Source organism: Leucopleurus acutus (assembly GCF_964270905.1).
Source record: "Leucopleurus acutus genome assembly, chromosome: 16".
Taxonomy (NCBI): domain Eukaryota; kingdom Metazoa; phylum Chordata; class Mammalia; order Artiodactyla; family Delphinidae; genus Leucopleurus; species Leucopleurus acutus.
Genome location: NC_139158.1, coordinates 65,626,708 through 65,641,274, shown reverse-complemented (window position 1 = coordinate 65,641,274; position 14,567 = coordinate 65,626,708). Strand labels below are relative to the sequence as shown.

Sequence of the window (14,567 nt, the reverse complement as noted above, 5' to 3'; positions counted from 1 at the left end):
CACACCAAAACAGTCCGTGCTTATTGCTGAGTGAGAGGGATAGCTATGTTCTGAAGAGGCAGAAAGATACACTGTCGGCTCCAAGGAAGAAGAGACCTGATATTGATTTTAACAACTGTAAGTACCAGAATTACCTGGGAATTTAAAACGCTGTCTTAAAATAATATATTTACAAAGTCTGGGTACTGGAAAATACATTTTAGAAGTAAGACTTCTCTATACATCTGGACTTACAAATCCAGAAATGCAATTTTCTAGCACTTAGTTTAGTGAAAGCTATACTATTTAAAATACTCTGACGGTAATTCCCTAGCCGTCCAGAGGTTAGAACTCCACACTTTTGCTTCAAGGATTCTGTGACTAGTTCACCCAGTGGCCATCCCCATTTGCTCTTCATTTAAGGGGTCTGTCCTCACGGGGGTTACAATCAGCTGTGTACCAGTCTTTGGATTTCTGGAAGGCTTACATTGGAAACAGCAATCAGAGCAGCGCATGTGGGGCATGGAAGTCATACCCGTAGGACAGCCTGTTCCTGAGTGTAGGAAGGAGAGCCCTCAGGCACAACCACAACAGGTACATGGAAGCGATTCTGGGAGAGTGCAGCGGCAGCAGAGGCCACACTGAAGGCTTCTGAGAGTGACTCAAAGTTCTTCTTGCTGAAGATGGCATTCATTAGCTGGATGACCTGATCCTGAAAGAAAAGGGAAATGCAGCAGTCAGACAGGTGACCAGCCACCCCTCCCTCCCCACCTGGCTCAAGTCATTCCTTATCTTTTTCTAGGCATTCACTTGGAAGGTCTTTTAGCCAGTAACCCAAATTGGTAGGGGTGGGGGAAGCACATATTCTGCATTTAAGCGTAAAACTTGAATTTGGTTGTTTTTTTCCATCTTCTAGTACAAACTGAAATTAATGCATTTATTTGTCAACCATTTATGGATGCTTACTATACAAATGCAAGGTACTTCTAGATAACTACTGAGATATGAAACTATATTATAAAACACCTATAGCAGTACCCATTTGTTCCATACCTATATGTGCCAGGCACTGTGACAGGTGCTTTACAAGCATTAACTCAAATCTTGACAAAAATCCTGAAAAGACTGATATCAATCCTTTCCAAATAAGGAAACTGAGGCTAAAGGAAGTTAAGTTACTCCTACAAGTTACGATGGAAAGAAAAAAAGCAGGACCCAAATTCACATGTAGGTCTGTTTGTCTCCAAAGTCATTCCACAATAAAATATGTCCTTTCTTGATTTTCCTCACCCTCCCACCCAAGCTCCCTTCCTTGCCAACCCACCTCTAAGCAGTATGCTGGGGCTAAGTTGCTGTTTACAAGACCAAACTTCACAGCCAAAGTGAACATTAGAAAGAAACTAAAATAACTCTCCATTAAGAACTAATGGGCTGCTTAGAGGGGAAAACGGAAAGCAATTTTTTAAAAAAGTAGAACCTAAAAGGCATTATTAAAATTCTAGAGGTTGTTTGCTTAAGAGGAAACATTTTCCACTTCAATCAGTTTCGTTTTTTAAAATCTACCGTCTAACAAAAGAGTTCCCTGTTCCCGAAAGTGTTATTCACAGTCGACATGAAATAATTTTCTTTAATTGTACCAATTACATTTTCCATCAGTAAGCTGTTGACATGTTAAAATGGGGGAGTGTTCACCAGAATCGTTATGTCAAAAGCAGTGACAGCAAAATTATCCCAGCCAAATACCTGGTTAGTAGCAGCTTGGGAATAAAGCAAGAAAAAGTTTAAGTTGTTTTATGTAGAATATCGCCAATTCATGTACTGTACTGTGTATAGGAGAATCCCGAAATGATTTGTACTATAAGACCCACATTCTTGCACTTTCACCCGTAACAGAAATTTAAATAGTGTGGTATCTCTAGGTCTCCTAAACTTAGGATGAAGGAAAAGACAACATAAAAAGGCCAATACATGAATAAATTATTAGATCATATCCTCCAGAGAAAATACAAAATTAATTCAAATTACTCAAGACAGGTAATTATTTACTGTTTACTTGAAACTCAGCACAGAACTCACAATGCATTCATAATTCACAAAAGAAGTGGAAGTTCTGACTTGGAACCCAAATCTTTCCTCCTAAAATTAAAACAGCAGCAGCTTGTATTTTAAGTCCTTTAGATCAAGGGTTGGTAACTTTACAAACAAGTGGTACAAAGAGGGTCCTACTCACAAGACTTCCCACACACATTCCAACTAAAGGTTCTTTCAGGTTAACAAGCTCCTCTTGAAAGAAAGAAAAGAATTAACTCTTGGTGGATGTCTGGTAGACACACATGCCTCTCAGTGAACTATGTCAATCAGCACAGATTAGCTCAGACTTAGGCACTGCTGAGGGTCAGTGGGGAGAGAGCAGAACAGGCAATTTTGAAGTACAGGGCACTTCTCAAGAGAAAGAGGATTTGCACAGGCCACCAGCATGGAAAGCATTCATGAGACAAGCAGTAAGGAGCATCAGGAAGGAATGGGAGGTGGATCGAGAGTAATACACTTGGCCTTCTTGTCTCTACCTCATGATGTGTCCGTACGCCATTTAAAGCAAGTATAACAATTTCTTTACATGTCTATCCCACTGACAACCAGTTTCTCAGGAACAGGCTTTACATTTTTCTGTTTCTCATTCTCAATGCCTAACCCAAGACACCCCAAAGCTAACTGAATTGTCCTCTCTGAAAAAAGCTTCCCTTAGCAGATAAAGCCAACAACGCCTTTGGGTTTCATGCCCAAGAACTGTTATATAGACAGGCACCTCCTTAATGGATGGCTCGGTGCCCACGTGGTCCATGAGCTTGTAGGTGGCAGCCAAAAACAATGCTGTTGTTTCCAGTCCCTCTTCAAACTGAAGATACACACCTCCCAGTTCATCCAGGCGAGCAACAAGGTCCTGTCACAACAAAACAGAGGCAGAATGGAAGTCAAGTGATAAGAGAGATGAGACGTACAAACCACTGTTACCCCAGTGCAGACGGTTTTGAGAAATCCCACTCTAAGTCTGCAGACCACCTCAGTCACTTAGTGCTTTCTCAAAAAAGGTGCTTAGGCAGAGAGTAACGTATATCATATAGGCATTTGAAGAGAACAGTATCTTCTGCAGCTCTCGGAGTGCTCCTTCCCTGACCCCTTCGACTCAAGCCCAAGCCCAGGAGTCATGGCACTGAAGGCACCAACTGCTCTGGGCAGAAGGCCAGTGGGCCCAGCCACAGTTCACCCTGGAAGCATCGTGACACAGATGGATTCGATGGCCATCCATTTGGAAACAACCTCCAGAGCAGAGCATTTCTCTTTCTTATTCAACGCTCTAAAGGATGAAGAGAGACATACTGCTCTCCTGGGCAACGTGACGAGGCAGCTAATGTGCCTGTGGGCCATCCAGCGATGACACTGTCAGAGTGCCCGTCATCCCCGGCTCTGCGGTCCATGGAAGCAGTCTCTGAGCAGCAGGAGGTCGTGGGCAGTGGAAAGGGTAGTGGAATAACAAAAACCACAGTGACCACTCGCTGAGCACCAATTCTGTACTAGGCACTTTAGAACTTCACTTGTTCCTAACCACCACCACGTAAGGAAACTGAGGCTCAGACATTAATAATTTGCCTGAGATTACAAAGTAATAAGAAGTAGAAAAAAATTTGAAGTTCAGGTTTGTTAGGCTCTAAAATCTGTAGACTGTGAGACTGTACCTACAAAACACTGAAGTAGTTTGTTGCCTAATTGATGGTGTAACTATACGAGCCTAACAAATATTCCCTAGGAAATATTGCTCTGATACAAAGAACAAAAGTGTGCCACGGATATGAAAAGAAAGGTAACTGGCCACAACAAATCATTCACGTCTATCTGCAAGACTCTTCTAAAGGGTTTCAAAGACAGAAGCTGGGAAATTCACTTGCCAAAATAAATTTGTACCTCAATCTCCTCCACGATGCTTCTCAGGTCAGCCTGCTGGGACAGGTAGGATGCCGTCTGTAGAGCCTGGACTGTTCTGAAAGGTAGAGAATAGAACCCCAATGAATGGCAAGTCTCCATTTCCCCTTCCTGTACTGGTATACCTACACATATATCCCGCTCTTGTTCTTTAGAACTATAAGACAGCCTCGGCCCCAAAGGAGCTTGTTTACAGTCTAGGGAAAGATGTAACAAAGATCATTACATTACAGGGAATTCCCTGGTGGTCCAGTGGTTAGGACTCTGCACTCTCATTGCCAGGGCCCCAGGTTCGATCCCTGGTCGGGCAGCTAACATTTTATAAGCCACGTGATGCAGCGCCCACCCCACTCCCCACCAAAAAAAAGACCATTACATTACAAAGTTCACTACAGCTAGAGAGAAGGCAATCTGGGCAGCAGGATCCACATAAGTACTGAGGGCAGAGAGAAGAGAGGGTGCACCAGGTCACCCCCCTCTGAAAATCTGTTTGGTTCCTAATGGCATCACATATAGAACACCAGACTAAGACTTAATCAGATTTAGAAGAGATATACTTAGAGGGAGAAGAGGAGCCAATTCATCGAATGCAGGTATATTTGGCATCCCCATGTTGTAAGAGGAACTGTGCTGGGCAAAGGTTGGCTGCCTCTTTTCTACTTTTCCTACTCCAAAACCAAAGAAGCACTGTGGAATCTACATATGTAGGTTGTTGGGTAGAATTTGGAGCAACTTTTCTGAAACCAGATTAATGCAATATAAACAGGAAGCATTCGGTAAACACTCAGCTAACGCTTGTGCTGTCACCATCCTGCTCGGAGACCTGAAAGCCACCCGTCCTTTAGGCATTAAATAAGATGAAAGAAATAGAAGATCTGGTTCTCAAACCAGCGTCTATTCTTTTTTTCTTTTCCTACTATTTACTCCTGATTATAAAAGTACCTATTTGTCAAAACTTCAAATACATTACTAAAGGAGAAAGTTAAAATTCCTGTAATGCCTACCCCTAAAAGATAACTGTCCTGCAATTTATTTAGATTGTACAGATATTTCCGTGAGGACGTATAAATATATTTCATCCTTATTAACAACGACATAGTATTGCATTGCTTAGATGAACTGTAACTGTTCAATGCTGTAACTGTGAACCCTTATTCATGGCTGTATGTGTATATACACCTTTTAATTTATTGAAGTGAATTCACATAAAGTTAGCCATTTGAAAGTGAACAATTCAGTGGCGTTTAGTATATTTCACAACGCTGTGCAATCACCACCTCTATCTAGTCCTAAAGCATTTCCATCAGTCCAAAATAAAACCCCATACCCATTAAACAGCTTCATTCCATTTCCCATCCCCTGCCCTGTCCCCTCCCCGCCAGCCCCTGGCAACCTGGGATCTGTCTCTATGGATTTACCTATTCTGGATATTTCATATCAATGGAATCATACAAATGTGACCCTTTGTGTCTAGCTTCCTTCACTTAGCGTAACATTTTCAAGGCTCGCCATTCTGTAACATGTATCAGTACCTCATTCTTTTTTATGGTTTATTCATATATTTTTATCCACTTATGAGTGTATTTATGTAAGATAAACTTTTTAAGGCGGAATGCAGTAAGTATGTCCACATAAGATTTTTTATTACGTTCTATTCTCTTAATGTGGATAACTTGAAAAATACAAATGGTGCTTCTCGGGGTGGAAAAGAGAAAGCTGAGGACCCCTGGTGGTTAAGCCAACTGCTGGTCCACCCCAGAAAGGTTCCCAAATTCCCAAGGGATGACCGGGCCTTTATGTAAAACCACCATTTATCAAGTCAGTGTGTTGGGGAATGTAGAGCGAGAATCTGTCCGCTTTCATCCCAATCGTAACAATTTAGATTCCCTCCATGGAAAACGAATTCCATTAAGATGGTAAGCTGGAAAACAGAGGAGTCACAATTCACAGAGAGGGAAGCCCCAGAGTGTTCAATGACCCCTCTGGGATGCTTGTTGTTAGAACAGACTTGAGAAAATGAAACCTGAATTTCCAAACAAGATAAAAATCCCACATCTGCCTGTGATAAATGCTGAGCCCAGAAAAGGCTGCTAGGAGAGCCTAGAAAGAACTTTTCAATTAAGATATCATTTTTCTCTTCTTTGGAACGAATAAGCGTCATGCTGGTAACAACCTCAGAAGTTTTTAGAATGAAATTAATCCACTTAGCTTTTGAAAAGTTTTGTCATTGGCTTTAATTACTTATACTCCAGCAATTTCTCTCCCTCTGGAGCACTATATTCAAATGCTAAGAAAGCAGATCCTGTCTTGCTAATAAACAGCAGATGATTCAAAGAAATTGGGTTATGAGAGACCACAATAGCATCTTTTCAAATTGTTCATTCAAAGCTACTAATGTTTTTTACCATTCTAGACAAGTTTATGAACATTCGTTTCCTAGAATAAGTCCAGTTAAATGTAGAAGGCCCATTTAGAAGAGTCCTAATCTATATCAGATTTGCTTAAATAGGGTAAATTAGTAGTAATATTATATAAGGCATGCTGCCAGTTTGATCTTCACAATAACCCTATGAGACAGATATCATTCTGCCTGTTTTACATATGGAAACACTGAGGTTTAGGGAGGTTAAACACCCTGCTCATGGCCACAGAGGTATTAAGTAGAAGAGTCTGGACACAGTTCTCTCTCACCCCAAGCGTGTGGTCTTTCTACCTGAAGCTTTTTGCAAGAGGATAGAATAGAAACACAAAAGTATAGTTTCAGCCTTTATTAACTCTTTCTTGGGCATCTGCCATGTGCCAGGCTCTCTGAGCACTGTAAGTAAAGAAGCTTAAAATCTAATACAGAAAAAACAATACAACCAAGGAAGTAACCAGCTCCCTAAGAAAGGGACCTAAGAAGGAAATGCTCTAGAGAGCACAAACTCCATTTGTCATGCCCATTAAGACCAGGCACTGCACTAGGCTCATCACATGTATTATCTTACTTAATCTTGACATTTGTTCTATGATGTAAGGATTGTTGGTAATATTTTACAGATGAGGCTCAGAGAGGTTACTAACTTGCCCAAAGTCACACAGCAAGGAAGAAACAAAGCTGGTGTTCAAACCCAAGTCTAACTGACTCCAAAATGGATGTACTTTCTTTGTACTTCTTTCTGTTCTGGGGTTTAGAGGAGGGAGATTTTCCTTTTTGCTCAGAGGGAAAGGGAAAGATTTTTCTGTAGAAGGTGGCATCAGAGTAAGGCACTGACAGTTATCTCATGACAGGAGATATGGTGGTGATTGCAGAGGCATTCCACAAGGGATTATGGGACGAGATCAAAGTAATGTAACCTGAAATAGGAGGACCACAAGGGCCAAGCATTGGGCAAAGGGTGCGGAAAATGTCATTCCTGAGAAACGTACCAGCCTCAAAGTCACTGATTACTGACCATGTGAATATGAATAGGGCGTGAGAGTGACAGGGAGAATGTCAACTGACTGTGAGCCCTGCCCTTAACAAAGCTTCAAGTTTAGAAACATTTTGGTTCTCAGCAAAAAAAAAAAAAAAAAAAAAAAAAAACCCTGGGAAACAACTGGACTATTCTGCAGTAGGGAACTGGTGTCACTAACATCTTGCTGAACAATGAATAGGAGTCCAGGTGCTCCAATCTGTCTCAGGGTTGCAATTAAATGGGGGACACATAGAAAACGAAAAATACATATACTGTGTTAAATGAGGAGTTTCAGTGTCAAAGGGAAAAAAAAAAAACTACGTATACTATTACTTTTAACTTTACTTTACTTTAGTAAAGTAACTTTAACTTTAACTTTAGTAAACATCCTTGAGTCAGTTGCAACATTTAAACGTATAGTTCCTTCCTATAAGGTGCTTCTCCTTCGCCTGAGCCTTTTGCAGAGGAGCAGGGTCTGATCCCTAGAATACTCCCCCCTCTGAGGCCCTACTTCCCCCACCTCTCCAAGGGACCCCGTGAGCCCTCCTCCAGGGCGGAGCCTCCAATGCCAACATCTCACCATGGCCTGGCCAAGCTGCAGTAAGAGGTGCACATGGCTCTCTGGCCCCACTCTCCCTCGGTCACCCCTACCCTTGCTTCAGCCCCTAACCTCAAAGGCAGTCGTGTCTCTGTGGCAGTGTGCTTATGCTCGGACTCAGTATCTGCCTCTGCTGGAGCAGCTTGAGGGAGACCGTGTCTTGGTGAGCTGCACGAGGACACGGACCTTACCTGCCTTAGCACAATACGACATCTGCAGTGCCAGCAGAGCACCTGGAACATAGCAGGTGCCCAGACAATACTTGTGGAACCAGTGGATGAAGCCTCTCAGGATAGTAGCCTGAGAAGCGCTCAAGATGGTGACTTACGCGAGCACGGTCTCCTCCTTGCTGAGGCGAGAGGTAAGGGCACCGAGCACTTCTTGGGAAGCCAGAGGAAGGCCAAAGCCACTTAGGGCTGCAACTGCATGGTAGATCTGGGCCACGGAGGAGTCTTCACTGACAGCTGCCAGAAGCAGATCTTTGGTCTCATTTGAAATAGAGATCTAAGAAAGGATGGGTAGACACAGAGTTTAGAACAGGTGCTGCCAGCCTGTGGAAGGCACGCCAAAGATGGCAGGCAGAGCAACTGCCGAGGTCACACCACCCGCCTGGGCTGTGATCACCCCTCTTCGACATCTCAGATGCCAGAATTAAATATCTGTAAAACCTCAGCATAACACTTTTGAAAAGATTCTGGCAAGTCACTTGTCTACTGATATGGCTCTTCTCCTGTGTTCAAAAAAATGGATTTCTAGAAATCTGGCGTGGGGGCATTCTTCTTTTGCTTTAAACATTTTTAAATGTTAAAGGGAGACTGAAAGAAAAAAAATAAGACTTCCCAGAAGAGAGGCAACTATAGAAAAAAGTTATTTAAAATTCATGAAAAGTGAAAACTTGGGAAAAATAAAAAGTCTATTTCTTTAAGAAAAAAAAAATCACAAGAATGGAATTCCCACCCACACTTAATGGGGTCTCACTGCTAAAAAAAAAAATATTCTGACATGACTTTCCCTTTTTAAAAATACACTTTACAGTTTAAAGTAAATGTAAATGTAAGAAGCTGGACTCACCTCACACCCTGAGAGGGCCTGGCTGGACTGGGCAGCATAGAAAAGGGAATCCACGTTGCTTGGATCAAGGTTTGATTTAATGAAGGTGCATGCTTGCTGAACGGGGGGAAAGTCAATGATAAGTGGTGAAATACACAGTGATTAGGAAAACTGTATGTGTTTTTTGGATGACAAATATAATTCTCAGCAATCCATGATGGCTTAAAGTACGAGAGCTACACAAGATTTCATTTTTCAAGCAGATATTTTCCACAGAACACTGTATTATCCCAAAATGCTAACTTCATAGAAAGAGCAAACCTGAAGGCACTCTCGTCCTTCTGAACCTAGAAAGGAACCACTTCCACTGATCACCTGCTCTGGCCATAACCTGTGTGGGGTGTTTATGATGCTCTTCCTTTTAATGAACATAAGGACCCTGTGGCAGATACTATCATCCCCATTTAACAGAATAAGAAACTGATGCTTGGAGTTGGTAAGTAATGTAATGAAGGTGACAAAGCTAATAAATGGCAGTGTCTCCACTTCGATGTCTCCAAAGCTAAGTCAGGTTCAACACATCTAACATAAGCTAGAAACCTTCTATTTCTTCATCTGGACGTTCTGGCTCATGTACAGGCATCACCATGCACCTACTACCTAAATCAGAAACCTAGGACTCATTCTCGACTTTTCCCTCACCCTCCAAGCCTATCGAGTCTCTCAAACCCGATCCCCACTCTCTGGCTTCCCTTCTTGCCTTATGTCACGCCCCTGCCATTTCTCATGGAGACTGTTACACTCATCTCCTAACTGGTCTCAAGTCATGCAATCCATTCTGCATACTGCTTCAAGAGTGATCTTTACAAGGTGCAAAAGTGTAATAGGGAAGAACCTTTTGTATCCTATTACAAGTTAATCACTAAAGGGATGCTGACTATAAGCTTAAATTATACATGATGACGCAACTCTGGGAATGACCTTCCAGGTTATGAGCATTAAGCTAAAATATCTTTGTTTAGCTCACAGGAAACATCCCGACCAGGCCCACCTGTGAATGACTGCAGGGAGGAAGAAATTAACACAACCCCTCTGGAGGCTGATGGGAACCGGGAAGTGTTTGACTTTATTCCCACCCCTTTTACTATAAAAGGAGCCTGAATTGTAACTCAGGCAAGATGGATCTTTGGGGCATGAGCCCATCTTCTCGGTCTGCTGGCTTTCTGAACAAAGTCTTTATTCCTTGCCCCAATACCTCATCTCTCGATTATTGGCCTGTCATGCGGCCAGCAGCACAAGCTTTGTCTTGGTGACAAGTGTATCCACCTTACTCTGCTATTAAAACCCTTGGGTGGTTCCTTATCCTTCTCAGAACAAGACTCAAAGTTTCTGATCTGGCATAAAATGCCCTCATGACTGGGACTTTCCTGGTGGCACAGTGGTTGAGAATCCGCTTGCCAATGCAGGGGACACAGGTTCGAGCCCTGGTTCAGGAAGATCCCACGTGACGCAGAGCAACTAAGCCCAGGCGCCACAACTACTGAGCCTGCACACCACAACTGCTGAAGCCCACGTGCCTAGAGCCCATGCTCTGCAACAAGAGAAGCCACTGCAATGAGAAGCCCGTGCACCACAATGAAGAGCAGCCCCTGCTCGCCGCAACTAGAGAAAAGCCCGCATGCAGCAGCGAAGACCCAACACAGCCAAAAATAAATAAATAAATATATATATATATATATATTTTTTTTTTAAATGCCCTCATGACTGACCCTCACTCTCTGTACCAGCTTCCTCACCACAGCCCCACCTCCAACTCCAAAATCTTACCCTCCACCCCACTGCAGCTTCCCAGACATAACATGCTCTCACCATTTATGTTCCTGACCCTGCTACCCCCCACCCCGTGCCAGGAGCACCTTTCCCTTGTCCTTCTTGCCTGCCAAACCAGGTCCCATCTTCACCTCTGCTCAGATGTCACCTTTTCCAGAGAACCTTCCCTGACATTCATCCAGGACAGGCCAGGTGCCTTCCCTCCCGAGCACTCTCCCAAAGCACTTACCACACTGTACTAACTACCTCCCCCCGCAGGGACTAGTTACTTGAGAGCAGAGACTTTCAAAAATTCCCACCACAGTGCCTGGCACAGAGTAGGCACATAAGAAAACCCATGCTATTCCTACTATATTGAGAAATAACATTTAATAGCTAGTTATAGCACTAAATACTTTGGTTGAAGTAATATAAAATTCAGCTATTCAAAATTAAATGGTAATAAAAACAGTTAAAAGTGGATGCTTCCCAGGAGTAGGACAAGGTGGGCCACAGGATGGATGGTTGCTTTTCACTAATAGCTGTTCTGTATTATCTGGTATTTTACTGTATGCATGTGCTACTTCAACCAAAAAACTTTTGTTTTAAATTTTATGAATAACACTTAAATAAGAGTCTCAAACAAATGAGTTTCAACCAGAAGTCTGAAAGAATCCAAAAAGAAAAAGAAAAGAAACAAAATACTTCATACTGCACAAATTAGGGATCTGAAGAAAACAACCTATTCAAGGAATCCTTTCAGCAGAATGTGGGCAAGCTTAAGACGTGTGCTTTGTCGCCATCTGGTGCTTTAGCAATAGAACAACACCCAAGGCCCCAAACAATGATTATGGTCATTGTTACCAATTTTTGAGCACTTAAAATGTGTCAAGCACTGTTGACAAGTGCTGTATACGCATTTCTCATTTAATAGGGGGATCTATGCATTACGTCCTCCTATTACCTTAAGTTTACAGACAAGAAAACTGGGGCATTAGAGAGGAAACTGACTTGCCCAAGGTCACTCAGCTCTTAATGGAGGAGCTGGAATTCAGACCCAGGCAGCCTGGCTCCAGAGTCTGAGCTATACAAGCTGTCTCTCTCTCTCAAGGGACTATTAAAAACGACCTGTTCCTGAATAAAACCAGCATCATGCCTACTCGTTTGCACAGACAGATCTAGGTAAACAGTACCAAGGGTCTGTGGCTTCAAAGCTCAAAATGTTGACAGCTTAGTTTTAATAGTGGCAAAAATGAGGGACCTCACAAAACATACTCTGGACCCTCAGGAAGCCCACCCAGATCTGAGGCTTCAGCTGGCCGCTTGCAGGGGATCTGTAACTCCAACTCCTGCTGCCCTAGTTCCACACTCACCCTCACAAGTGAAGGCTGAAAATGGCCTCCTAAACGTCCATCCCCTATCTGTTCCCCTCCAACTTTCTGTGCCCAGCTACCTAAATATCCTCCTGAGTGAAGGACATGAGTGCTTTTCTCAGTCCATGCTTCCCTACAACTCCCCAGCCTGAATCAGCAACCAAGAAGACAGTAAATCTCTCTCTCATCTGCCCTTTCCTCTCCAGCAGCAGCCCCCAACTCCCGTCTCCTCTCAGCCTAGGCTTTGTAATCTTGCCAGACTCTGTGTCAGGCTACTGCGGCACACGCTGGCGACAGCCTCCATCCACACCAGGTCTTGGTAGCTGGGCCGGCTTTTTCCACATGCTCTCTGACCACCCCTCTGCTCCAGCCAACTCACGGCCCCCACAACACAACAAGCACTTCTAAGTCTCTAGGCTTAGTACAGGCTGTTCTCTCCATCAGGAAGCCAATCCGTCTCGTCAGTTCAGCTTCTCCCTCTCGACTGGTAACTCCTAATGTATCAACAAAACTTAAGACTGATTTGAAAGTAAAACTTACCTTGATCCTTCTCTCCCCTCCAGCTGCTACCTTCTCTCTCTTCCCACCAATGACCTCCAAATTATGGAAGCCAAAGGACATTTTCCAATGCTCATGCCCTTAACACTAGATAGAACCTTCCTTGTTCTAAAACATTCCCTTCCCTTCGCTTCCGGGATTCCCCTGCCCTCCCCTGGCTCTCTTCCTCCTTCTCAGCTGCTCCTCAAGTTTCATCCTCTTCTGCCTGACCATTTAACACTGGAGTTTTTCAACTCCTAGGCCCACTTCTCATCCATCCCCTCTCTTCCTATGCGATCTCAATCATGCCCATGGCTTCATCCAGAACCGCTATGCAGATAATTCTCAGATTTGTACCCCCAGCCCAGACTTCTCTCAAAGGCCACTTACATGATTCAAAGGCATTTTAAGCTCAACATCTTTAAGACCGAATTTATGATCTTTCCTGCACAAACCTAATTCTCTTCCTGCATTCCTATCCTAAGGAATCCCAACCATCCATCCATGTGGCAAAAGTCAGAAGTCCAGGTGTTATCTTTTGTACCCCACCAGCATTCAATCTTGTGCCATATTCCCCTGCAAAAGTCTGTCCTCCACAAGGCAGGACAGAAACCTTTCCAAAATGAAAACTAGATCCTGATACTTGCTCCTTAAAATCAACTTCTCTTTAGAGAAAAAGCAAAATCTTCCCTCTGACTACCAAGGCACGGAGGCTTAGCCCCAGCCTTCCTCTCTAGCTTTCTCGCATTCTCTGTTCTCACACAGCCTCCTTGCAGTCTCTCAGATGTAATCTGCTCCCTAACTGCACAGGTCCTTTGCACGTGCTACTTCCTCTGGCTAAAGTCTCTTCCCTCCCCATCTCCTGATTAAATCCTACTTTCTTTTTAGAATTCAGACCCATCATACCTTCCTTCATTTAATAAACAGCTATTGAGTACTACCACCTGCCAGGTGCTCTCTAGATACTGGAAATACACAACAAATAAAATCAACAAAGTTCCTGCCCTCAAGGAGTTGTAATTTAGGGGTATATAGAGTGAGATTTAAGTTCAGAGATTTCTTTAGAAGTGCCTTCCCTGACCAGGTCAAAGTCCCCTATTTCACACCTATAACACCATACATCTCACCTTCATAAAACTTACCATTGTTATAAATATTCATGTATATATTTATTACACGACTAATGCTTGTCTCCACTATTAGAGTATACATTCCAAAAGGCAGACACTCTCTTTGTTGTTCAATACTGAATCCCCGGTGCCCAGCATCATGCTCAGCACACAGCAGAAACTCACTAGACATCTGATGAATGACTAAAGGAATTGTGTAGCAGCCAGCACAGATGGTAACTCCCCCTGTACAAGGTTGGAACCAAGAGTAAGTGTTCTCAGAAGACCGGATGAGTGAGCAGCTCCCTCTTCTGGACTCCCCTGGCACTTTCCACGCACTACATGTTACATGTGTCTCTGTACTCACACCTGCTCTCTCTCTTATGGTTCCTGTCTCTCACTAGTTAATGAGCTCCTCTGCACTTAGCATAATACCTTGCACATAGCAGATGCTCCATAAAATGATTACTGCCTGAAGGAGTGCCTGCTTCTCTGCTATTCCCAGTAACTGGCTGAGTGCCTGGCCCTCAAAAAGCACTCAGCACTTGTTGAATGGATACAGATATACTTACCTTGCACTCACCATGTGCCAGATACTGAGCTAAGCACTTTACACTTATTATCACATTTAATTCTCACAACAACTCTATAAGGTAGATATTCTTATCCCCTTTCACAGATCAGGAAAGTGCCTGAT

General features: G+C 43.2%; 1 protein-coding gene across 1 annotated transcript in view; it reads right to left on the bottom strand.

Moving 5' to 3' along the window:
* RPN2 (ribophorin II) overlaps positions 1-14,567 on the bottom strand; it is a 54,682-nt gene that overhangs the window by 30,625 nt on the left and 9,490 nt on the right. The window contains exons 3-7 of the mRNA XM_082858220.1: positions 9,064-9,159; positions 8,321-8,496; positions 3,940-4,015; positions 2,786-2,920; positions 515-691 (exon numbers count right to left, since the gene is read on the bottom strand). Coding sequence (XP_082714346.1) covers positions 515-691; positions 2,786-2,920; positions 3,940-4,015; positions 8,321-8,496; positions 9,064-9,159 — 660 coding nt within the window. The remainder of the gene's footprint in view (positions 1-514; positions 692-2,785; positions 2,921-3,939; positions 4,016-8,320; positions 8,497-9,063; positions 9,160-14,567) is intronic.